The sequence below is a fragment of the Dipodomys spectabilis genome, unplaced genomic scaffold (genome assembly GCF_019054845.1).
Source record: "Dipodomys spectabilis isolate Male_0828 unplaced genomic scaffold, ASM1905484v1 ptg000266l, whole genome shotgun sequence".
Taxonomy (NCBI): domain Eukaryota; kingdom Metazoa; phylum Chordata; class Mammalia; order Rodentia; family Heteromyidae; genus Dipodomys; species Dipodomys spectabilis.
The window spans coordinates 5,674,652-5,698,611 of NW_024870943.1; the positions used below are offsets into that span (position 1 = coordinate 5,674,652).

The following is a 23,960-nucleotide window of genomic DNA, read 5'->3' on the forward strand; positions in this document are numbered from 1 at the left end:
GGAGCCTCACCTCTGTGGTAGTCACTGGGGGAGGGCAGGGTACCCTGGTAGACGTGGTAGGGCAGGAGGCGATGCAGGGCGTCCTCGAAGGACGGGAAGGCCGTCTTGTAGTCGGGATGCAGGACGGATCCTTGATGTTTGTGCAAATGCTCCAGGAAACTGGGGGCAGGGCAAGGGGTAGAGATCACAGAGTGGGGTGAGGACCCCATCCCAGGCCCCAGCCTCCAGCCCCAAGCTGGACACTGCAAGGGGAAAGGAGCATGTGCCAACAGGACAAAGTCGGCAGCTGCCACCTGCACCCCTGGGTTATCAAAGAGGAAACTGAGACCCAGAGAGGTGCTCCTGCCCAGAGCAACCCAAAGCAGGAAAAGAAATAGGAGGCTGGACTCCATGCAATTCTGTCTCCCACCAGGTGGGGGAAGAACATCCCCCCCAACTTTGCATCTAAGATTTTTCTCTCCTCTCCCTGCTATTTCATACTCCAGCGGGGAGGGGGGAGGGGTCCTCCATACCCCAGACCTCCCCACCCCTTCTCTGCCACTATCTCACTCACTCACCAGGCCTCCTTGCTGGGCTGCAGCGGGGGCGGCTTCTTCAGGCTGCTCATCTTGCTCTCATACTGGGAGGAAGGAGAGAGACCAGTGACTGCTGGGGGGGGGGGGGGGGGGTCCTCCGCTCCAGCCCGGCCCCAGCTGTGGATTGGGTTCCCTTGGAATAACTAAGGTGAGCTAATTACATGTGCACACAGAGAAAGCCAGAGCCCTGCGGGGGGGGGGGGGGGGGGGACGGGGACATACAGCAGCAAGGGTCACACACAACCCTGTAATCCCAGAAGGGAAGGCACAGGAGAGGATGGTGGTTCAAGGCCAGCTTGGGCAAAAAAAATTCAAGATCCTATCAGAAAAGTAAGCAAAAAAAGAACTGGGCGTATGGCTCAAATTATAAAGGACCTGTGTAAATGGGGGGGGCGCTTCTGGGGCTTGAACTCATGTCCAGGTCCTGTCCTTTCGCTTTTCTGTGCAAGGCTGACACTCTACCACTTCAGCCACAGTCCCACTTCCAGCTTTTTGCTGGTTAAATTAGAGGTAAGAGTCTTAGGGACTTTTTTTTCTGTCTGGGCTAGCTTCGAACCACAATCCTCAGGTCTGTCTCTTGAGTAGCTATGATGACAGGTGTGAGCCGCTGGTGCCCAGCCACCCTGTGGTCTTGACCCTGTCTATGCCCCCCAGTGTCACCTGCTCCTGTCCTGGGGCATCTCACATTGTCACCAGACATCTCGGTACCAGCCAGCTGCCTGGGTGGTCCTGCCTGCCCCTTGCTGTCCCTGTCTGGCTCTCGTGTGTCTTGGCTGCCTCTGCCTGGCACTGGGTACCGTTAACTCCATCCTTCCAGCCCGTTTCCCTTTTGAGTTCATTACTGGTACGCCCTCCTCCCTAGCCCGAGCCCCCCATACCTGCAGCACGGAGGTCTTCCCTGGCCCGGAAGCAGTGGCCTTGGCCACACCCAGGCCTGGGAGGTTGCTGGCAAAAGCTTTGCTCTCGGCAGGAAGCAGAGGAGGGAGGCCTGGGATGGGCAAGGGAGAGAGCGGCCAGGGTCATTGGTGTGAAGGTCCCTCCTCACCCCATCAAGCCCACCTCCCCCTTTTCCCCAGTCCCTTCACCTCCCCTACCTGCGGCCATGGGTGCCGGGGTTGAGGTGTGGCTGGCGGTGGCGGGTAGCAGGGGTCCCAGGTGGGGCTTGCCCACTGACCAGCACGGAGGCAGGGGTGCTGGTCAGGGGCCCTAGGCTGGTGGAGGTCTGCGGGGTGGTAGGGGCTCCCCCAGTCTTGTTCTGGAGAATGATCCCAGATGGTACCTGAGGAAAGACAGGTGGGCAAGAGGTGTGGGGCTTGGGCTGGCAGGCAGTGGGCATGGTCAGGGGTCCTGGGCAGAGAAAGAACTGTGTACACATGGGGGCAGGGCCCCGGTCCTCCCTGCCCCTGTTACCTGGTGGAATCTCTCCAGGAGAGCCTTGGATTGGGGCAGCGCTGGGAAGGGGGCGGTCACCATTTGGAAGGTCCGAGGAGGCGGTGGGGGCAGCGCTGTGGGCTCGGAGACCAGGTGAAGAGTCGGAGGGGGTGTGGGGGACTTGTGGGGGCCCTGACCAGGGGGGAACTGGAGCTGGAAGTCGGGGTAGCGTCGGGGCTGGCAACCTGGTGGGTGGCTCAGAGGAGGCGGCCGCGGTGGAGGTGGTGGAGGCTGGGGCAAGGTGGGGGGCTGGGGGCCCCTCGGGAGGCTGGGACGGGGGACGCAGAGGAGGCTGCGGGGGGCCAGGCGCAGGGGGGACTGGGGTGCTGGTGGGCAGGGGGGCACTCAGCTGGTTCTGGATCACAAAGATGCCAGGCAGGGTGGGGGGCGCCTGGGGTGGGGGGCAGGGGTGCAGGGCTGGCTCGGAGGGGGGGCGGGACGAGCTCTGGGGCTGGGAGGGGGGGCGGGAGTGGGGCCGGGAGGGGGGCCGGGAGGGGGGCCGGGCAGGGTGCGGGGAGGGTAGGTGGGGGCTGTCTCCCAGGGGGGCCTGGTGAGGTAGTGAGGGGGAGGAGGCGGGGCCCGGGCCCTTCGGCGGAGCTGCAGCTGGGATCTGGGCAGGGGGAGAGGAAGAGCAGGTCAGCCCAGCCTCCTCTCCCACTGCCCCAACAGTCGGGGTTCCCCTGGCACCCTGCCCGGAGCCCCCCTCTCTGCAGGCCTCTGTTCTGAGGATGGGCCCTGCTGAAGCCCCTTCCCTCTTCCCCGCTTTGCCCCGCACCCCATCCTGCCCTCCATCCCACATGAGTCTGTCCACCGGTCTCCCCACTTCCGCCCCACTGCACCCCTCCCCGCAGTAGAAGGCGAGCTAGCAGGATTTGGGGGGCCGGGGGCAGCGGCAAAGCAGCAGCGGGGGCAGCGTGGCAGCAGGAAGGGGCAGTGGGCCTTGCCCAGCAGCCAAGCCAAGGCCGTGAGTGCCAGGCTAAAAGCGGGGTGCTACACCGCGTGGGGCAGAGGAGGGGTCCTGACCTCCAGTCCTGGGCTGTTGTGTGTCCAGGGGTCTCTCTGAAATGGGGGAAGGGGCACCGGCCTAGTTGTGTGCCTCTTTATCAGACTCAGGTGGCCCTGAGTCTGCAGGTATGTGGGGGACCCTTGCTGCACTGTGCAATAATTGCAAGGGGCTCCCCCCCAAAACAGGCTCCTCAGAATCAGGAATACGGTGGCCAACGTGAAACCAGTGATTCCAAGCATGTACCTTAATGCTAGACTGCCAACCTCGACTGATGGAGGCCAGAGGCGGCTGACGGGTCCCCAGAAACCCATCATCGCACCAGTGACCAACTATTGGGGAGCACAACAGCCTCACACAGATCGCGCCAGGAGGGGGGTGGCAGGAAGGGGAGATGAGTGCTCCCAAGTTCATCACCTCCTGCCTAGCATGTGCCTACCATGCTCATCACTTCCTAGCCTACACAGCAGGCTGCTTCCAGGAGGGTTTTCCTCCTCCTTCCACATGGCTTGGTGAGCTCTCAGCACTTCCCTAGGCTGCCCACAGCAGCCAGACCTGCCATCCCAGGGACTCAGTGTCCTCCCCCCCATGTCCACAGCCCACCTGCTACATCCCCATACTTGGACCACCTGGTCTCCAGTCTCGGCTTTTCCTTCATGCCTCTGGGCCGTTTCCAGAACCCCTATCACAGTTAGCCAACAGAAGGAAACTACCCCAATTCAGCAATGAACCCAGGGACCCCAAAGGACGTAGAGATCTGGGTGGTAGCTTCACTGCTGGGGCCATGGGGCTGTCCCCTGCCCGGGTCCCAGGACTCCCAGGAGGGCCACGCCCTTGGGCCTCCAGCACCTGCCCCAGAACCTACAATGCAGAGCCTACGAAGGAGAGGTCATGGGGTCCCTGCAGAGGCTGGGTAACACCCTGACCACATCTTACACCCCACAACCTTGCCACAAAGACCAAGCTAGCCTCCCAGGGGTAAACATGTGGTCAGTATGCACGAGATGCTGAGTTCAATCCACAGCAGTAAAACAATCAGGTAAGAACGGGGGGGGGGGGGGGGGGGGGGGGGAAATGGAGCAGGTGGTTTAAGTGGTAGAGTGCTAGTCTTGAGAAAAAAAAAAAAGTTTAAGGACAGCGCCCCGGCTCTGAGTTCAAGCCTCAGGACCAGCACACACACACACACACACAAAACCAAAAACAACTAAAAATCTACAGAGGAGGAGGAAGAAAAAGGACAAAGTAGCAAAAAGCTGGTATTTTTTTTTTTGTTAGTACCAGTGGTTGAACTCAGGACCTTTTACTTACTGGGCCCACTGGCTGGCCTACAGCTCGGGTTCCACTATTTGAGCTATGCCTCCAGCCTAGCTTTCTGGCTGGTTAATGAGTCTTACAGGCTTTTCTGCCCAGGCTGGCCTTGAAATGCAACCCTCTTGGAATGAGCCACAGTGCCCAGCCTAACATAGTGGTTCTTAAGCTGGGTGATTGGTCCCCTAGGGGGACACATGTACCTGTACACATGGCAGCGGCCTCAATCCTTTCCCCCAGGTGGGTAAACTGAGTCTGATTGTTTGGCTTTCACAACTGCCCCAGTCAAAGCTCCAGGCTTTGAACCCAGACTACCATTCTCAGCTAGGCAGCCCTGGGGCTATTTAGTCTCTCTCTGTGCTGGTACTACATGTGAAAATGGGCCAGGTGGTGAAGTTTAAATGGAGACTCCAGGGCTGGGAAGGTGGCTCAGTGATAGAATGCTTCCCTTGCATGCATGAGGCCCTGGGTTCGATTCCTCAGCACCACATGAACAGAAAAAGCCAGAAGTGGAAATGTGGCTCAAGTGGTACAGGGCTAACCTTGAGCTGAAGAGCTGAGGGACAGCGTCCAGGCCCAGAGTTCAGGCCCACAACCGACAAAAAAATAAAATAAAATGAAATAAAAAAAAAATGGAGACTCCCTGTAGAGACACAGGAAAGTGCTCCTGCTTGGGGGACAGGGTCACACTGCTGTTCCTCGCTCCTCCAGGACTGTCCCAGTTGTTCCCTGAACACATTTGCTTAAAGTTACAAAGCACATTGGCGATACTTGCCTGACCTCATTCACGTAGAAGAAATATAGATTAAAACAAGAACTCTTTGCTGGGTGTCAATGGCTTGTGCCTGCCATCCTAGCTAGGTACTCAGAAGCCTGACTGAGATTAGGGCTGGAAACCAATCTGAGTCCACGAGACCCTTACATCCAATTAACCACCAAAAAGCCAGAAGCGAAGCTGTGGATCACGCCCCAGTACTGGCACACAATAAATCAATTAATGTGAAAAAACAGATTCTGGAATTGAGTTTAAACAACAAATGCAGGGTTAAACCTTGTACAGACTTGTCCACAGTTCATGAGGTGTCTAAGCACACTAAGGCAATTCAAGATGGCGCCAGGGAGCTCAGGGCTGGGGAGCATGGAGCTTTTGGCTGAGTGCCTCCTAGTGCCTTTTTGCAAGGTAAACCATGTGAACTTGGCCATGAAAAGCACCCCATTTCTTGCCCTGATATATTCTGTAACCTAGCCTACAGCCTGGGTTACCTGAGGCGATCACATGCCTGGAAGACACTAGGGAAGTGTGGGGCAGGGGAGAGAGGCGAGCGGGCGCATTCCCCAAGTCAGCAAGACAGAGGCAGGCAGGGCAGCGAGGGGGCGGTGCGCAAGGGAGAAGGGAGGGCGGAGGCTGGGTCTCAGCTGAGGACAGAGGCTGCCCAGTGTCTACCTGGGGGGCTGGAGCCGGGGAAGCCTGGCTGTCGGGGGCCTGAGGGCCAGGGCCAGCTCCTTTGGCGATGGGGGTGGCCAGGGCTGGGTCTTGGGCGGGAGGCGGGGCGCTGACTATGACCGAGGCAGGCACGGAGAGGTGGGGACCCTCTGTGGAGAGGGGCTGCTGGTTCCTCTCCTGCAATGGTTGCCGCACAGGGTCAGAAGGTCCCCAGGGGCTCCAGCCTCCCACTCAAGACTGTCACCCCAGAAGCTCCAGAGAAGGGTTGCTGGGCAGCCAGGGTCGCTGTGGTGGTACCAATCTGGGGGCCACAGTCTTTTCTATCAGCCAGTCTTCCACTTCCACCCACCTTTCCTCTCTCTACCATATCTATCTATCCATCATCCATTCACCCTGTATCCATCCTTCGTTCGTCAGCCATCCATCCATCCTCAACCCATCAATGTACTGAATCTATCCTTCATTCATAATCCATCCTTTCACTATCCATTCATCCTGTACCTATCTATCCTCTACCCACCAATCTATACTGAATCCATCCATCCTCTATCCATTAATCTATACTGAATCCATCCATCCTCTATCCATTAATCTATACTGAATCCATCCATCCTCTATCCATTAATCTATACTGAATCCTTCCTTTCATTTTTTTTTCTTTTGGTTGGTCATGGGGCCTGAACTCTGGGCCTGGGCGCTGTCCCTCAGCTCTTCAGCTCAAGGCAAGAGCTCTACTGCTTGAGCCACAGAGCCACTTCTGGTTTTCTAGTGGTTTATTGGAGATAAGAGTCTTACAGACTTTCCTGCCCCAGCAGGCTTTGAACCGCGATCCTCAGACCTCAGCCTCCTGAGTAGCTAGGATGACAGGTGTGAGCCACCGGCGCCCAGCTATCATCCAACCTTCATCATCCATTCACCCTGCATCCATCCATCCTCTCTTCATACATCCATCATTCCCCACCCATCCAAATCTTCCCCATGCCCTCTGAAACCCGTGTCCCATCTTTCAGCCAGTATTGTCCCGTGCCCATTGGTCAGTCAGCCTGTCAGTCTGTCCACTGCTACCCCAGACTGGTCCCTCACCTCATAGGCCTCCCCTGGAGCCTGGCTTACCCTGCCTTGCTCCCATCGACCCCATGAACACCCCCCACCCCCAAGTAACTGCCCCCAACCAGCCTCCCTCTCCCACCCCAGCGCAAGTACCTGGGGCAGAAACATCTGCAGGGAGTCCTGAGTGACGATGGCCGAGGTGGCCGCAGAGGGCGGCTGCCCCAGGACGATCTTCTCGGGGCTGGATGCCAGGCCCGGGCTGGGCTGCGGGGTGGTGGCCTGAGGGGGTCCGGAGGCCTGCGGGGTGGAGGCTACCTGCGCGGGTTGCTGTGCGGGCGATGGCTGGAGGCCAGGGGGTAGCGGGGTGCTGACGGCAGGAGGCCCAGCGGAGGTGGCCTGCACGGAGGCAGCGAGGACCGAGCTGGCCTCCCCGGCAGCAGCGGCAGGGGTGGGGGGTGGCGGGCTGCACCAGGCCATCGGGGGCGTTGAGCATGGCCACGGCGGCGCTGGGGGGCAGCGCGACGCCCTGGAGGACGGTGGCGGCAGGAGTCCCAGCAGGGGCCGGCTGGCTCTGGGTGGGCAGACTGCCTGCGGCCAGCGACACAGGCATCTGGAAGAGGGCGGGCTGGCCCACCTGGATGGGGGCGGCCGAGAGGATGTGTGCGGCGCTGGGTGGCCCCGAATGCGGGGCCAGCACGGGGCCCAGGCTAAGCGGGGCCGCCAGGTTCTGGTTGGCCAGGATAGGGTTGGCTAGGAGCGGGGCACCCGCGTGGGGGGCAGCGGCGAGGATCTGCCCGCCCAGGGGCCCCCCGGGCAGCAGGAACTGGTTCTGACCAGGCAGCACGTGCTGGGCCGGGATGACGATGCCGCCCTGGTTCAGCAGGTGCAGGCTCATGGGCTTGCTCAGGGCGCTGGGGGGCGGTGGGGGGGCCCCAGCGGCCGGGGCAGCGGTGGTACCCGGGGCACTGCTGGCAGGGGGCGGCTTGAAGACATTGGCAGGCAGGGCAGGTGCCGAGAAGCCAGACAGCACCACATTCTGGCCGGCCTTGCCCGCCGCCATGAAAGTCAGGTTCTGGGGGGCCTTGGGTGGCGGTGGCAGTGGCCCCGCCTCGCCCTGGATGGTGAGCGTGGCACTCGCAGGGGCGAAGGGCTTCGGGGTCAGCTGGTAGAGCTTGGGGGGCAGCACCCCGGCCGGCTTGGGCTGGATGGGGGTAGGCGTGCGGTGCAGGATCACGTTGGGTGCAGGCACCAGGGGTGAGGCGCCCAGGCCTGGGGCCACGGCCAGCGGCTGTCCGGAGGGCGCCCCTCCAGCCCCTGTGGTGGCTGCCCCGGCCCCAGCGAAAACCGAGTTCCCATTGAGCGTAGTGGCCACAGCAGCCGGGAGGCTCTTCTGGATGACCAGGCCGGTGCCCTGCGGCGACATGCCGGCTGATGCCAGGGTCACAGGCTCTGAGGGCCCTGCAGCCGAGGCCAGGTAGCCGCTGACAGGCACCTGCTTGGCCAGGAGCTGTGAGGCTGGTGTGTTGAGGGCCATGACCGGCTGGCCGACCACCTGGATGGGCGCTAGGCCCAATGTGGCTGCAGTGGCGCCACCCGGGCTGCCATTGGGCAGGCCCTGGAGGCCTGGGATGGGCTGCAGGGTCACATTTCCCAGGCCCACAGGCTGCAGGAAGGGCTGGACGCTCAGGGCCTTGTTGACCACGTCCTGGGGCGGCACCAGGGCCTGGTGCGCCAGCACGGTGGGCGGCGCCTGCAGCCCCAGCAGGTCAGCGCTGCCTGGAAAGAGGGCTTGGGGCCCTGTGGCCACGGTGGCTGTCCCTGCGGTTCCAGTGGGCCCTGCCCCACCATCAGCGGGCTGCAGCGTGGGCAGCTGGAAGGGGCCCAGGTCCAGCTCGGCCTCGGCCTCCAGCGTCTGCTCCGTGATGTTGGCCTCCTGCAGGCTCTGCTGAAGGATGTCGCAGGGCTGGTCAGTGGCCCCGCCACCCCCGCCTCCGCCGCCCGGGGCGGGGGATCCCAGGATGTCATCTTCTAGGAAGTCCAGGTCCACGCTGGGGGCTGGCTGCGTGGGCTCCGGGTTCAGGGGGTTGCCCGGAGCTTCCTGCACGTGGAGCTGGAAGCAGAAGGAGGCAAGATGTGAGGTTGAGCAAAAGGAATGGCCTCTCCCCCCCCGTCCTCCCCCCCAGGTCGCCATACTCAAGGGAAAATAGAATGGTCCATTGGTCTCTACCTGGAGCCTTTTATTTAAAAAAAAAAAAAATCTTAGCTGGGCACTGGTGGCTCACACCCATAATCCTAACTACTCAGGAGGCTGAGATCTGAGGATCGCAGTTCAAAGCCAGCCTGGGCAGGAAAGTCCAGGAGACTCTTATCTCCAATAAACCACTAGAAAACTGGAAGTGGTGCTGTGGCTTAAGTGGCAGAGCACTCCACCCTGAGCTGAAGAGCTGAGGGACAGCGCCCAAGCCCAGAGTTCAAGCCCCATGACCGACCAAAACAACAACAACAAAAAAAGCCACTTTTGTCAGTTGTGGGGCTTGAACTCAGGGTCTGGGCACTGTCCCTGAGCTGTTTCATTCAAGGCCAGTGCTCAAGCTCTTTGAGCTACAGTGCCACTTCCGGTTTTCTGGTGGTTAATGAGAGATAAGAATCTCATAGATTTTTCCTACCTGGGCTGGCTTTGAACCTAAGAGCTGAGCCTCCTGAATAGCTAGGATTACAGGTGTGAGCCACCAGCAGCCGGCCACCTAGAGCCTCTTAATCTAGCCTGTTTCTCCACCTGCATTCAGGACCCATGAGCAGAAAGGAGTTTTTTGTTTTTTCTCTTGAGTCAAGGTCTTCCTATATAGCTCAGTTTAGCCTCAAACTTCAGATCCTCCTGCCGGTGTGCTGGGACTACAGGTGTGCTCCACCATGCCTGTTACTTAGCTAATCATAGAAGACCACAATACTTGTGATTCTTAAACCTCAAAATGTTCTTAAAACAAAAAACAACAATGAGTTTCACAACTTTTACAGCAGCCAAGCTTCCCCAGTGCTTTTGGTAAGACATGGCTCTGTCTGGTTGAACTTCCCTACATCTGGCCACTGAAAAGTGAATGTGTTTGGTGCTGTGGCTCACACCTGAAGTCACAGCACTCAGGAGGCAGAGGTAGGAGAATGAGTCTGAGGCCAGCCCAGCTCGGTGTTACACTGAGACCTTATCTGAAAAACTATCAGCAGAAAGAATCAGAGCTGTGTAGGGCTCTGGTGATAGGCAGGCAGGTGAGGCCCTGAATTCAGTCTCCAGTACTGCAAAACATAATAAAGGTGAGTGAATGACGCTATGCACAGTGGCTGAGCCACAGCCTTTCCAGAATCAGAAAAACTTTGAAGCATTGTGTGAGAGGAAGGTGGGGCTGGCAGGACCCTAACCCTGTGCAATTGCCAAATACGGAACCGGCCAGGCTCCTAGAACAGTTGTGAAAAACGTATGCAAACTGTTACCTTACAGGTTGGAGAAAACAATTGCTATGATAATAATAATGGTCACGGGCTGGGAAGGTGGCTCAGTGTTAGAGTGCTTGTCTAGCATATAGAAAGCCCCGGATTCGATCCCTCAGTACTACATAAGCAGAAAAAGCTCAAGGACAGTGCCTAGGTTCAAGTCCCAGGAACTGACAACTCTCCCCCTCACCACCTTGCAAAAAAAAAAGAATGGTTATGAGGTTGGGTGTGGTGGGGCACACAGTACCAGGGAAGACCAAGGTGGGGTTCAAAAACCAGAATAATAGTCACAAGATACATAGAAATGCCGAGTCAACATTGTTACTGGGGCCTATAAATGCACTAAATGATTTATTACTTAACCCTGTGACCGCCCAGGGCCAGCGTCCACCCCAGTTAACTCAGGCCACTGGCTCCATCTCTGCGGTTTTGTTTTTGTTTTGGTCATTTGTGGGGCCTGAACTCTGAGCCTGGGTGCTGTCCCTCAGCTCTTCAGCTCAAGGCTAGCGCTCTACCACTTGAGTCATGGCACCACTTCTGGCCTTTTCTGCTTATGTGGTGCTGAGGAATCAAACCCAGGGCCTCATGCATGCAAGGCAGTGCACTCTACCACTGAGCCACCTTCCCAGCCCTCTGCTTTCTTCGCAGAATAGGCGGTTCTGGCACTGCAGCCCTCTCAGCCCCACCCCTGCCTGTGGGAGCTTTTGAACTAAGCACCTGGCCCTGGAAGCCCCCAGGCAAAACCTCCACCCCTGAAGGCCTTCAGGCCACACCCCCATGCCGGTCCCCCACGTTTCCTTCCCTCTTTGTCCCTTGCTCTGCCTAGCAGAACAAGAGGGGGCTGGGGCCACTTACCCCAGAACCTTCGTAGAAGGCACTTTGGGCCTCCACAGGGGCATCCAGGAGGTCATCGCTGTCCAGCTGCAAGAAGACCCGCCCCCACCCAAGGTCAAAGGTCAGCAGGGCAGACTCAGGCTCTAGAGCAGAAACCAATTTAGGGTTACTCTACATAAAACAACAAGTTGCTGGGGTGGGGGCTGGCGCAAGGCATGAACCTGAGCTTCAGAAGAGAGGCTCCAGAGAAAGAGGTCTGTAGCGGAACCCCTCCGCCCAGCCTGCTGTAGAATGCCCCCCAGATATGCCTGCCTTGAGTGCACAGCTCCTGTGGGCACCCAAGCAGCCCCCCACAGCATCTGCCTCATCCTTGGGAGTCATCCCAAATGCCACCTGCCCCCAGGGACTGTCGCTGTCTTCACCAAGCCCCTCCCTCTGCAACTCAGTCCAAGCATCCAACAGGACTCCCAGTGCACAGCCCAGAGGGCAAGGACCTGCCCAGACTCCAGGGTACCTGAGGTGGGCCCTGACCCCCACACATCCACCACCCCGCCCCACTGGACTTCTGGAATGTTCCCTAGATTCCTCATCATTGGGGTTCTTCAACCCCTAGATAGTGGCTCCCCTACCAACTCTACCCGATTCTATGTCCACCAACAGGTGCCCAGATCCAAGGAAGCGCTCACAGCCCATGCCCCTGCTGCCCTGCAAGACTGAGCTCACCAGGCACTGTGGCACATGCCTATAATCCCAGCACTTAGGAGGACTGAAGGTTTGAAGCCAGCCTGGGTCATGTCTCAAAACAGACACTAGTACATAAATAATAAATCCAAAAACACAACTAAAACAATAAAAAATAGATTTGGAGCGAGCGCCCCTGCCTCCCTCAAGGCATGAGTGCACTCCGGGATTCTCTTCAATGAGCACAAATGCAATAAAAATGACTGTGGAGGTCTCTGGAGGCTGGGTCATAAAAGCTATGAGACAGGTGCTAGTGGTTGGTATCTGTAATCCTAGCTACTCAGGAAGCTGAGATCTGAGGATCTTGGTTTAAAGCCAGGAGGAGTGGAAAGTCCAGGACAGTCTTATCTCTAGCCAGCAAGAAGCCCGAAGTGGGGTTGTGGCTTAAACAGCAGAGCACTATTCTTGAGTGGAAAATTCTCAGAGACAGTGCCTAGATCACTGAATTCCTGGGACTGGCACAAAAATAAGTAAATATGAGCTGGGAAGGTGGCTTAGTAGTAGAGGGCTTGTGTAGCATACATGAAGCCCTGGGTTCGACACCTCAGTAGCACATAAATAGAAAAAGCCAGAACTAGTGCTGTGGCTAAAGTGGTAGAGTGCTAGCCTTGAGCAAAAGAAGCTCAGGGATAGTGCCTAGGCCCTGAGTTTAAGCCCCAGGACTGGCAGAGAGAGAGAGAGAGAGAGAGAGAGAGAGAAAGGACTGTAGCTCCTGCCCTGCTCTCTTGGCTCCCTGGCTCTGAGGAAAGCATCTGTTAGGTGCCAAGGGCTCACATGGTCAGGAGCTGGCACCTCCTGCCCACAGCCACAGGAAGGAGCGAAGGGTATGCATGTCTGCTGGCCCTGGGCGGGCCCTCGGTTGAGCCCAGCCCCAGTCAATACCTCCACTGCTGTAGAAAATGAACTCCGCTCCTCAGCTCACCACCACTGCAGAGGTAGCCTCTGCGGTGCAAACCCAAACCCTCATTCTCTTGCTTAACAACCCAGAGTCACATGCACAGCTGCTTAGCAGGGTCCACCAGGCCTGCAGAAGCGAGTGACTTGTGTCTCCTCCATCCTCACACCCACTGCTTTCCCCTCCTTCTGCTCCTTGTCTCACAATGACATTTGTCAACATCACCTCCTCACAGTAACCCTGTCTTTTTTTTTGGGGGGGGGGGACGACAGTGGAAGTAGGTCGTGGGGCTTGAATTTAGGGTCTGGGCACTGTTTCTGAGCTCTTTTGCTCAGGGCTAGTGCTCCACCACTTTGAGCCACAATTCCACTTCTGGTTTTTACTTCTGGTTTTTGAGGCATTAACTGGAGGTAAGAGTCTCATGTCAACTTTTCTGCCCAGGATGGCTTTGAATCATGATCCTCAGATTTCAGATCGCCTGAGTAGCTAGGATTATAAGCATAAGTACAAGTGTCCAGCTTTTTCTTTTTGTCAGTCATGGGACTTGAACTCAGAAACTGGGTGCTGCCCTGAGCTTTTGTGCTCAAGGTTAGTGCTCTACCACTTTGAGCCACAGCTCTACTTTTGGTTTTCTGGTGATTAACTAGACATAAAGAGTCTCAGACTTTCCTGCCTGGGCAGGCTTTGAACCATGGTTCTCAGATCTCAGCCTCCTGAGTAGCTAGGATTACAGGTGTGGGCCACCAGCATCTGGCAGGGTGCTAATTTTTTTTTTGTCTGTCTTGGGGCTTGCACTCTGGGCCTGGGTGCTGTCCCTCAGCTCTTCAGCTCAAGGTGAGTGCTCTACCATTTGAGCCACAGCACCACTTCCGGTTTTTTTCGTGGTTAATTGGAGATAAGAGTTTCACAGACTTTCCTGCCTGGACTGGCTTTGAACGAGTCTTCAGATCTCAGCCTCCTGAGTAGCTAGGATTACAGGCATGAGCCGTATGGCCCTTTTTTTTTTTTTTGTCGGTCATGGGGCTTGAACTCTGGGCTTGGGTGCTGTCCCTCAGCTCTTCAGCTCAAGGCGAGCGCTCTACTGCTTGAGCCACAGCACCACTTCCGGTTTTCTAGTGGTTTATTGGAGCTAAGAGTCTCAGACTTTCCTGCCCAGGCTGGCTTTGAACTGAGATCCTCAGATCTCAGCCTCCTGAGTAGCTAGGATTACAGGCATGAGCCATCAGTGCCCGGCTGGCCCTGTCTTTTAAATCTCCTATTATTTGATCCCCCTCTGCTATCCCTGATCACCTCTGTCAGTGACTGACTTCCTCACTTGGAAACTGTCTATGGCATAAGGGCAGGCATTCACTATCTGCATCGCTTGGCACCATCAAAAGCCCAGTGCCCTTCAGGAGATGCCCACTCTGCGGCCTCCTACCCAAGCAGTGCCCCTTCCTACCCCAGCACTTACCTTCTCTGATCCATGCAAGAAGTCGTTGAGCGCCTGAGGGTCACTGAAAGAGAGGGAGGAGACACTGAGGAGGTGAGCGGGGGAGGGGGGGGTGTTGTTAGAGAAGGGGTGCAGGGGGGGTGGGGTGCGGCGTTACTCACCAAATCACGTCTAGTAAGCATCTCCCATCCTCATCATCCATCGCCACTGGATGGGGTGGGGTCGGGAAGAGGGCGAGGGAGACAAGGTTAGATTGTGCCACTTTGCCCGGCCCCTCCCTTCAGGGGAGCCCCCTGGAGGGAGCCACAGCTGATGTTCCCTTGGGTCCGTGGGGACAGATGGGGGTGAGTGTCACCTCCCCTCCTAGCCAGAAATGCCTGACTGGGGGCATCCTCCTCTCCTCTCTTCATGCCCCAAACGCCCCCAGTGCCTGCTGCTGCTGACAATGGGGACTGTCCCCCACCCTGTACATGAGGGGTGGGGGGCATCCACATGTCTCCTCTCCACCGCCCTGCAAACAGGTGGCGGGTACTAGGGGCCTGTCCTATCCAGAAGTGGACGAGGATGGGGGCCGATCAGAGAGGGCCCTAGGCACAGGAAGGAGGGCAGGGTGTTGGGGAGGTGAGGCAGGAGGACTCACAGGGTTGGGGGGGGGCCCACGAGGCTGACCTCCATGGTCACAATGATGAGGATGAGGAGGGCTAACGTTTGTTGAGCGCTTGACACGAGCCCGCCCCGGCCGAGCGCTTCACAAAGGTTAGCTCGTGCAGCCCCCGGGACAGGGGCCTCGTCAGCACAGTGCCATGCCCGCAGGAAATGCTGCTCCCCAAACTGTGACCCATCAGCCCTTCCAGCCCTCAGGGAGCCCACCATCTTCCCAAAGCACCCCACCCTCTCTCTGTCCTCAAGATCCTGCCAAAACCCTCCAGCCCTCCTTCCATGCCCTCCCCATCTGCTACTCTCCACCCATCTACCAGTCCTCCTACACATCTGTCCACTGGTCTTCCCAATTTTTTTTTTTTTCCTGGTCCTGGGGCTTGAACTCAGGGTGCTTGTCCCAGAGCCTCTTTGTGCTCATAGCTAGCACTACTCTATCACTTGAGCCACAGTGCTACTTCCAGTCTTTTCTAAAAGAGTAGCCTACTGGAGATGAGTCTCACACAGACTTTCCTGCCCAGACTGGCTTTTGAACCATGATTCTCATGTCTCAGCCTCCTAAGTAGTTAGGGATTACAGGTGTGAGCCACTGGCACCCAGCTCCCAATATTTATCCATCCACCTCCCCGTTGAAATGTCCATCCCGTCTCCATCCTTCCGTCCCTCCAAGCAGCATGGGACCTCACACCTTTCTTTCTGCCCAAACCCCCAGATGGACGAGGCCTTGCGTGCATTCCTAGGCCACCTTCCTTTCCAGTGACACAGAGGAGCAGACACAGCCCCGGGTGGTGGGTGTCCCAGCCCAGGACTACGGCTTTGCATCCTCCCCTCCCTGGGGTGTGTGTGTCCAAGGGTCCTGAACCTCAGTGACACAAGTGTGACAATCACGATTATCCCTGTGTAAAGACACCCCCCAACCCAGTCTCACATGCCCCCAGAGGCTTCTCAGCCTCTCATCCTCTTGGCACTCTAAATATACCTAACAGGGTCCTCATCAGCACCCGGACAACCCCAGCTTCAAGTGCTTTGTGACGTAACCAAGCTCTGGGGAAAAGGACTGCCTCAGAAGGGGTTGGGGGGGGGGGGGGCAGTTCTCTCACAGTCCTTTGGCCCAGACAGGGCATGCATTCCTGGGGCCACATGCCTTTTTCTCCTTTTTTGGTGGCATGAGGGACTGAACTCATGGCCTTGAACTTGCTAGGCACTTGAGCCACAGTCCCTGGTCCTTTTGGTTTTAATTTAGATCAGGTCTTGTGCTTTTGCCCTGGTGGACCAAAGACCACAATCAGCATACCTATGCCAAAGAAAGAGCTAGGAATTAAAGGTGGGCACAACCACACCCGTCTCACATCTTTTTTTTTTTTCTCCCTTTCTGAGCTGGTCCAGGGAGCATCACAGAGGCCCCTTCCTAGACTCTCACTGCACAGGAGAGGAGCAAAAACTCTGTCCTGCCCCTGGCCCAGCTTCCAGCCTCCACCTGTTCCTGCATCCACAGATTGTAAGCTACAATTCCTGCTCTCCCCAACCAGCCATAGACATCTCCCAAAGGCAAGCTGTGCAAAGGATTTGGAGGGAAGGGGGTAGCGGGGAGGAAAGACCTTCCTGTAGCTACGGGAGGCAGGGGGGATGGCCCAAGGTTGGGCCCCAGCAGGCCCAGGCTAGGCCAAAGAACTGAAGGAAGTTTGCTAAGCCAGGCTCTGCCAAGCAGGGATGTGCGGAAGACAGCTGCCCCTCTGAGATGATCTGGGATCCACCCCTGTTACCTGTGCTACAAACGAATCATGAAGGGAAGGAGGGGGTGTCCACTCCAGGTCTACACGGAGCCCCCAGCTGGGGACTTGAAGAGTGTCCTTTTGGGGGCCAGCTGTGGAGAGAATGAGAGAAAGGTTGTAAGTCAACAGACAGCAAGGGTGCAGTGACTCACGCCTGTAAGCTACTCAGGAAGCTGAGATCTGAGGATCATGGTTTGAGCCCAAGTCCTTGTGACTCCCATGTCCAACTAACCAGCCAAAAGACCGACATGAAGGTATGACTGAAGTGAGAGCGCACCAGCCTTAAGCAAAAGAGCCAGGCAAGAGCATGAGGCCTTAGTTCAAGCCCCAATACTGGCACCAAAACAAAAACAAAAAAGGGATGGGGAAGAATGGAGAGTCAGCATGCATGGTGTAATCCCAACCGTGGGCAAGTGAGGCTGGAGGATCATGAGTTCCATGCCCGACTGGGTTATAGAATGAGAATGCTTCATTTAAAAAGAGAAAAATAAACTATTAAGCTTCAAGAGAGAGAAGAGGGGGCAAATAGAAGCTTAAGGCTACCCAAAACATGGCGCGCTGTGAACATCCGGGACATCCAGGGCCTTACCTATCAATCACTCGTACTTCAGCCAACCTCAGGCAGTTCCGTCCTACTAAGTGCCCGGGACACTAACTTAGTCCTTACACCCGGGCAGACTTCCTCTTCCCACCCAAACACGCATCACCTTGCTTCCAGCTGGACGGCCTCTGACTTTGCACACAATGGACCCAGTTGCCCACGGGCCAAAGCTTCTACAGGGTTCCCCCACCACCACCTCCCTCCCCCAGCAGAAGGACTGCGCATGCTCCGGAGGCGCACTACACTGCGCATGTGTGACGCCTTCCCCTCCTCCCCTCCCCCCGCTCCACGCTACTGCCCAACTTCCTGTCTTCCAGCAAATATCCCACCTTCCATTAAGCATCTTCAGGTGCTTATCACTTCGTGTGTGTGTGTGTGTGTGTGTGTGTGTGTGTGTGTGTATCCGTCTGTCTGTCTGTGTCTGTCTGTGAGTGTGTCCATCTTCAGGTGCTTATCACTTCCTCTGTGTGTGTGTGTCCGTCTGTCTGTGTCTGTCTGTGAGTGTATCTGTGGGTCTCCCAGTACTAGGGCTTGAACTCAGGAGGCTGAGATCTGAGGACCCTGAGGACCTGGAGTTTGAAGCCAGTGCAGAGAGAAAAGACCATGAAATTCTTTTGTTTTGTTTTGTTTTGTTTTTGGGTCCGGAGATGGGGCCTGAACTCTGGGCCTGGGTGCTGTCCCTCAGCTCTTCAGCTCAAGGCTAGTGCTCTACCACTTGAGCCACAGCGCCACTTCCGGCTTTTTTCTTTTTGCTTATGTGGTGATGAGGAATTGAACCCAGGGCCTCATTCATGCAAGGCAAGCGCTCTGCCACTGAGCCACCTTCCCAGCCCAAAGACCATGAAATTCTTTTTTTTTTTTTTTAATTTAATTTAATTTTATTTGTGAACATACTGTACAGAGGAGTTACAGTTACATGGGCAGGATAATGTGTACATTTCTTACCAAGCATTGCAGCCTCCTCCTTTGTTTATCCTTCACATCCCTTCCCAGCCTCCCCCCTCCCCCCCCATGAAATTCTTATGTCCAATTAAAGGAGCAAGAAAAGCCAGAAGTGGAGCTGTGGCTCATGTGATAGAGATCAGCCAAGCAAGAGTGCAAGGTCCTGTGTTCAGGCCCCAGTACCAGCACCAAAAAAATTATTTGATCATTCCTGTTCCAAACTTTGTGTTATCAGTCCAGTCCTGGGGCAGCTGGCTGTAGAATGCTATCCCTCCCCCCAACACACACCCAGCTCAACTCACACCAACCTTGTCTATATAGTCTGGACCAAGGACCAAGCATTTTATTTTATTATTTTTTGTCAGTCCTAAGGCCTGAACTGTGGACCTGGGTTCAGTCCCTGAGCTTTTATGCTCACGGATAGTGCTCTACCACTTTGAGCTACAGCTCCACTTCCAGTTTTCTGGTAGTTAATAGGAGAGAAGAGTCTTATGCACTTCTCTACTTGAGCTGGCTTTAAATTGCAATCCTCAGAACTCAGCCTCCTGAGTAGCTAGGATTACAGACAGCCACCAGCACCTAGCCTTGGATTTTATTGTTAAGACAGGGTCTCACTAACTTTACCTCAAACTCCAGATCCTCCTGATTTGGCCACATGCCCAAGTAGCTGGGATTACAGGTACATACCACAATGCCTGGCTAAAAGCAGCCACTCCCTACCCACAGTGGGCCTTCTCCTATGTAAAAATCTCATTTCTGCAGGCCTGGAGTGTGGAGTGAACAACACGATGTCCTTTCAGCACAGGTGTCCTATGGGTCACCTGAGTCCATATGGACAGCCCACCACAGGCCCACACAAGTGTAAGGTGAGCCTTGGTCACTGTTAGAGACCCGGAGTTCCAAAGAAGGGCGTGGCACTACCAAGTACAAGATCAAGTTCAAAACCAAAGTGTTGAAAAGGGAAAAAAAAAAAAAATCCAAGGCTCACTTGTCTTTTGCTTATATGGTACTGAGGAATTGAACCCAGGACCTCATGCATGCCTACGCAAGGACTCTACCACTAAGCCACCTTCCCAGGCTCACTTATTACTGTAGCTTCTCTCAGCCAAAGTGTTGGCTACATTACAGTGCCACAGCACCCTGGCTGTCAGTCAGGCCCAAAGCAGAGAACACAGAGAATGGAGGCTCAGAGGTGAGGCGGGGGGAGGGTGTCAAGACCCTGCCCCAAATCACACAATGGAGCCAGAACCTGAACTCAGACCCTGTGATTCTGAGCCTGCCATTCTTCACCACCAGGCTATAAAAAGCCAGGCTTGAAAAACCACAAGCAGCCTGAGACGGCATTGACGCAACAATGACAAAGCGTCCTTCCAGAAAGCCTGTGAATTCCTCCTCTGCCTGTCAGAACATGGCCCAAGCCAGGCTGCCAGGCAGGGCACCACGTCGGCTAACTCTCATCTCTCAGTCCGATCAATGCATGCTGCTTGTAAGCCACAAAAATGTAAGGGCTGGGGAAGGATGTGTGGTTCAAGTGGAAGAGCACTTACTTAGCAAGCACAAGGCCCTGGGTTCAAATCCTAGCATTGAAGAATTACTTTGAGCCAGGAGCTGGTGGCTCATGCCTGTAATCCTAGCTACTCAGGAGGCTGAGATCTGAGGTTCAAAGCCAGCCCAGGAAGAAAAGTCCTGTGAGACTCATCTCCAGTTAACCACAAGAAAACAGTTGCACTGTAGTATAGAGGGTGCTAACCTTGATAGAGAGAGCTCAGAGACAGCAGCCAGGCCCTGAATTCAAGCCCCATGACTGACAAAAGAAATAAAAATATGTTGAATGCCAGTGGCTCACGCCTGTCATCCTAGCTACTCAGGAGGCTGAGATCTGAAGAACTGAGGTTCAAAGCCAGCCCGGGCAAGGAAGTCTAGGAGACTCTTTTTTTTTTTTTTGGGTCTGGTCATGGGGCCTGAACTCTGGGCCTGGGCGCTGTCCCTCAGCTCTTCAGCTCAAGGCTAGCGCTCTACCACTTGAGCCACAGCGCCACTTCCGGCTTTTTTTTTTTCATTTTGCTTATGTGGTGCTGAGGAATCGAACCCAGGGCCTCAGGCATGCAAGGCAAGCGCTCTACCACTGAGCCATCTTCCCAGCCCTGGGAGACTCTTATCTCCAATAAACCACCAGAAAACCGGAAGTGGCACTGTGGCTCAAGTGGTAGAGTGCTCACCTTGAGCTGAAGAGCTGAGGGACAGCGCCCAGGCCCAGAATTCAAGCCCCAAGACTGACCAAAAATAAAATACATATCAGATCTCAGGGCTAAAACAAACAGATCTAGTCCAGCAGCCATCATGGATGCTGTAGCAAGGAAGGCAACAGACCAGGATGCTGGGGAAGAAGGTCTCCCCAGGAGGCCGGGGAGTTCCTTTGAGTGATGGATGTAGTGGTCAGCTGCTTTTGTGTTTCTTTTTTTTTTTTTTTCCCTCCCACTACAATGGAATGCTTGGGGCCAGTTACTTCACAGATGGGTTGATATAGCTCACAGTGCACAAAGTAGAAAAAGCATGGCATGGATTCTGGTGGTAGGAGTATGGACCACACAAGGGGGGGTAAGATGGGGAGGGGGAAAAGAGGAGGAAGGGAGGGGGGAGAGGGAGAAGAAGAGAGAGAGAGAGAGAGAGAGAGAGGTCTCTCTCTTCTTCTCTTCTTCCCTCCCTCCTATGTAGCCAGCCAGGATCTAATCACCAGGGCTCAGCCTCATGCCCTAATCTAATCAAATCACTTCCAAACACCACAGTGGGATTAGTCACCCACTCTCCTAATACCATTAACGTAAGACTCTGGGGATTAGGCTACTGTGTGCGTTTAGGGGATCAAACCTCACATACGTGACCCAGCCCCGCTTTGGGAGTGGCCCATTAGGATGACTTACATGGCATCTTGTCTCCTTTTAGCTAAATTAATCCTTACAGGAGAGACTTAGGGTACTTCTGAGCATCTGCCCCCCCTGCCCCCAACCCAGAGGGTAAATTCCAGCTTTATATGGGCTCTGGACACTGCGCTGTTACTGACCAGGGCAGGTGGACAGCACCATGCCTGGGAGGAGGGGTGTCTAGGACAAGGCTGATCCTAAGGTAAAACTGGGAGACTATTTGAGGGGGAAAAAAAAGCGAAAGAGCATCTATCTGCCTCCCAAGCCCAGGCCCTGAGTTCAAGTCCTGCATTAACCTAGAATGCTAAAGGTAAGTAGCTAGGTGCTGAGCCTGTCTCTGATATTCCTCAGATTTTCTTTTCTTTTTTTTTTTTTTGTCGGTCATGGGCTTGAACTCTGGGCCTGGGCGCTGTCCCTCAGCTCTTCAGCTCAAGGCAAGTGCTCTACCAAGGCAAGTGCTCTACCACTTGAGCTACAGCGCCACGTCCGGTTTTCTGGTGGTTTATTGGAGATAAAAGTTTCACGGACTTTCCTGCCCGGGCTGGCTTTGAACCGAGATCCTCAGATCTCAGCCTCCTGAGTAGCTAGGATGACAGGTGTGAGCTACCAGAGCCCAGCTCCTCACATTTTCTTTGCACTCACAGAGATCTTTTCAGAACCCTGCTCGGTAAGTACTCATGCACTCCGCACTTAAGTACTAAGTTGTATGTCACAGGCCAGGCTCTGCCGGAGACGCTGAGGGGAACAGCTGGAGACAAAACAAAGCCCATGTTCACTCACACTCAGTGTCCCGGGAGGGAGGGGCGGACACGTGAAAGAACAGTGAGATTTGACATTCCCTATTTACAAATAGGGAAGACATGTATTTGACTTCCATCCATTGATTAAAAATGTAAATTCCAGCTGGGTGGTGATGGCTCGCGCCCATAATCCTAGCTACTCAGGAGGCTGAGATCTGAGGATCCCAGTTCAAAAGCAGGAAAGTCCATGAGACTCTCTTATCTCCAATAAACCACTAGAAAAACAGAAGTGGTAGAGCACTCACCTTGAGCTGAAGAGCTGAGGGACAGCGCCCAGGCCCAGAGTTCAAGACCCACGACCGACCAAAAAAAAAAAAAAAAAAAAAATCACACAGCTGTGGGACCGCTAACCCACTGCATGCCTCAGTTTCTCATCTGTAAAGTGGGCCCTCCAATACTTAGGAAGGTTCTAGATCAGTTCCTGGACCAGGTATCATGGGGATGGTAACAGATGTTATCATGGTCCCCCACCTCAATGGGGACCAAGCCCCTAACCACAGCTAGAGACCCTGAGCGCTCTCGCCAAGCTCTAGAGTGCAGAGTCAAATGTGGGTTTCCTGGGCTGGGAAGGTGGCTTAGTAGTAGAGTGCTTGCCTTGCATGCCTGAGGCCCTGGGTTCGATTCCTCAGCACCACATAAGCAAAAAGAAAAAAGCCGGAAGTGGTGCTGTGGCTCAAGTGGTAGAGTGCTAGCCTTGAGCTGAAGAGCTGAGGGACAGCACCCAGGCCCAGAGTTCAGGCCCCACGACCGGACCCTCCCCCCCCCAAAAAATGTGGGTTTCCTAATAGGACCTCAGTCCTCAGTCCTCCCTTCCCCACTTTCCCCAAACTAAGAACTACCACAGAGGCTGGAGTGTGGTTCATGTGCTAGAAGGCCTGCGTAGCAAGTTCCAGGTCCCAAGTTCAAATTCCAGCACTGAAACGCCACCACATACTCCTAAGGACCTCTCAAAGACAGAGAACCCCAGGGGGGGGAGGGGAGAGGGGGGTCAGGTAGGAGTGCCCTGGTGCCTGCAGACACCTCCTGCCCCCCCACAACCTCTAACCTGGCCCCTTCCTTCTGTGCCCTGTAAGGGAGGCTCCCTGGAGCCCTGCCTGTCCTGAATCCCCAGTGAGACCGTGGGGGAAGGCCAAGGAAGTGTGGGCAAATCAGATGGAAAGGTCAGAGGTAAGGTATGGACAGGGGTCTGGCCAGGTCACCAACTTGGGAGTAGGGATATAAGGACACCGGAAGCCATGTCACATGGTCCCACCTCCATCCAACCCAGGGAATTCCAGGCCAAGACACCTTTGTCCCTGACTTTCTCTCACCTGGGCTAAGTTCTTTCTGGAAACTCCCTGCTTTATTCCAGAGGTGTTGACCTTTGGTCCAGCCTCAATTCCCCCACCCCCCACCAGCCGTGCAGCCCCTGGGTGATGAAAGTCCTCCAGAACATTCTCCCTCCCCCCCCCATAGTTGTGGGGGCATTTAGGCAAGACCCCATCTCAACCAATAGCTGAGTGCGGTGGTGCACATCTGTCACCCCAGCTATATAGGAGACTGAGATTGGGAGAGTCAAGGATCTAAGCTAGCCTGGGCAGGAAGTGATACCCTATCTCAAATAAGGTCTCAGTAGATACTAGGAGCTCTTCCTAGACAGGGGGTAAGCCCCCGCCACCTCCCCCCACCCCCACCCCATTTCCCAGGGGTATAGTATAGAGATGCAGTGACAAAGGGAAGCAGAGGGCTGGGCCCTGGTAGTAAGCATTTGAGACCTCAGCACCCACCCCCACCAATGGCCACACCCTTAGTCACACAACACTGTGTGTGCGCACGGTCACAGTGACCTGGCACACCCTCTGGGAAGAGCCGCAATGGCATGCTGGGGGAAAGGATGTGGACTGGTGTATTTTGATTCTGTGTGGGTTATAGCAGTGCACACAAATACTTGTCAAGACTAAAAGTGAAGTTGGGAGTGGTAGTGCATGCCTGTAATTCCTGAGGAAGACAGAAGTCCCTGGCAGCCAGCACTCTAGGGGGCATTAAGGAGGACCCCAAAGCCTTAGTCACACAGATATAGCTATCCACTGCC

General features: G+C 55.5%; 1 protein-coding gene across 1 annotated transcript in view; it reads right to left on the reverse strand.

Annotated features, from left to right (window-relative positions):
* Positions 1–23,960, reverse strand: part of Bicra (BRD4 interacting chromatin remodeling complex associated protein) — a 34,873-nt gene that overhangs the window by 2,792 nt on the left and 8,121 nt on the right. The window contains 13 exon segments of the mRNA XM_042700456.1: positions 11–159; positions 558–619; positions 1,454–1,563; positions 1,677–1,854; positions 1,986–2,174; positions 2,176–2,616; positions 5,762–5,938; positions 6,965–7,261; positions 7,263–8,921; positions 11,150–11,215; positions 14,218–14,260; positions 14,358–14,403; positions 16,617–16,717. Coding sequence (XP_042556390.1) covers positions 11–159; positions 558–619; positions 1,454–1,563; positions 1,677–1,854; positions 1,986–2,174; positions 2,176–2,616; positions 5,762–5,938; positions 6,965–7,261; positions 7,263–8,921; positions 11,150–11,215; positions 14,218–14,260; positions 14,358–14,398 — 3,412 coding nt within the window. The 5' untranslated portion in view covers positions 14,399–14,403; positions 16,617–16,717.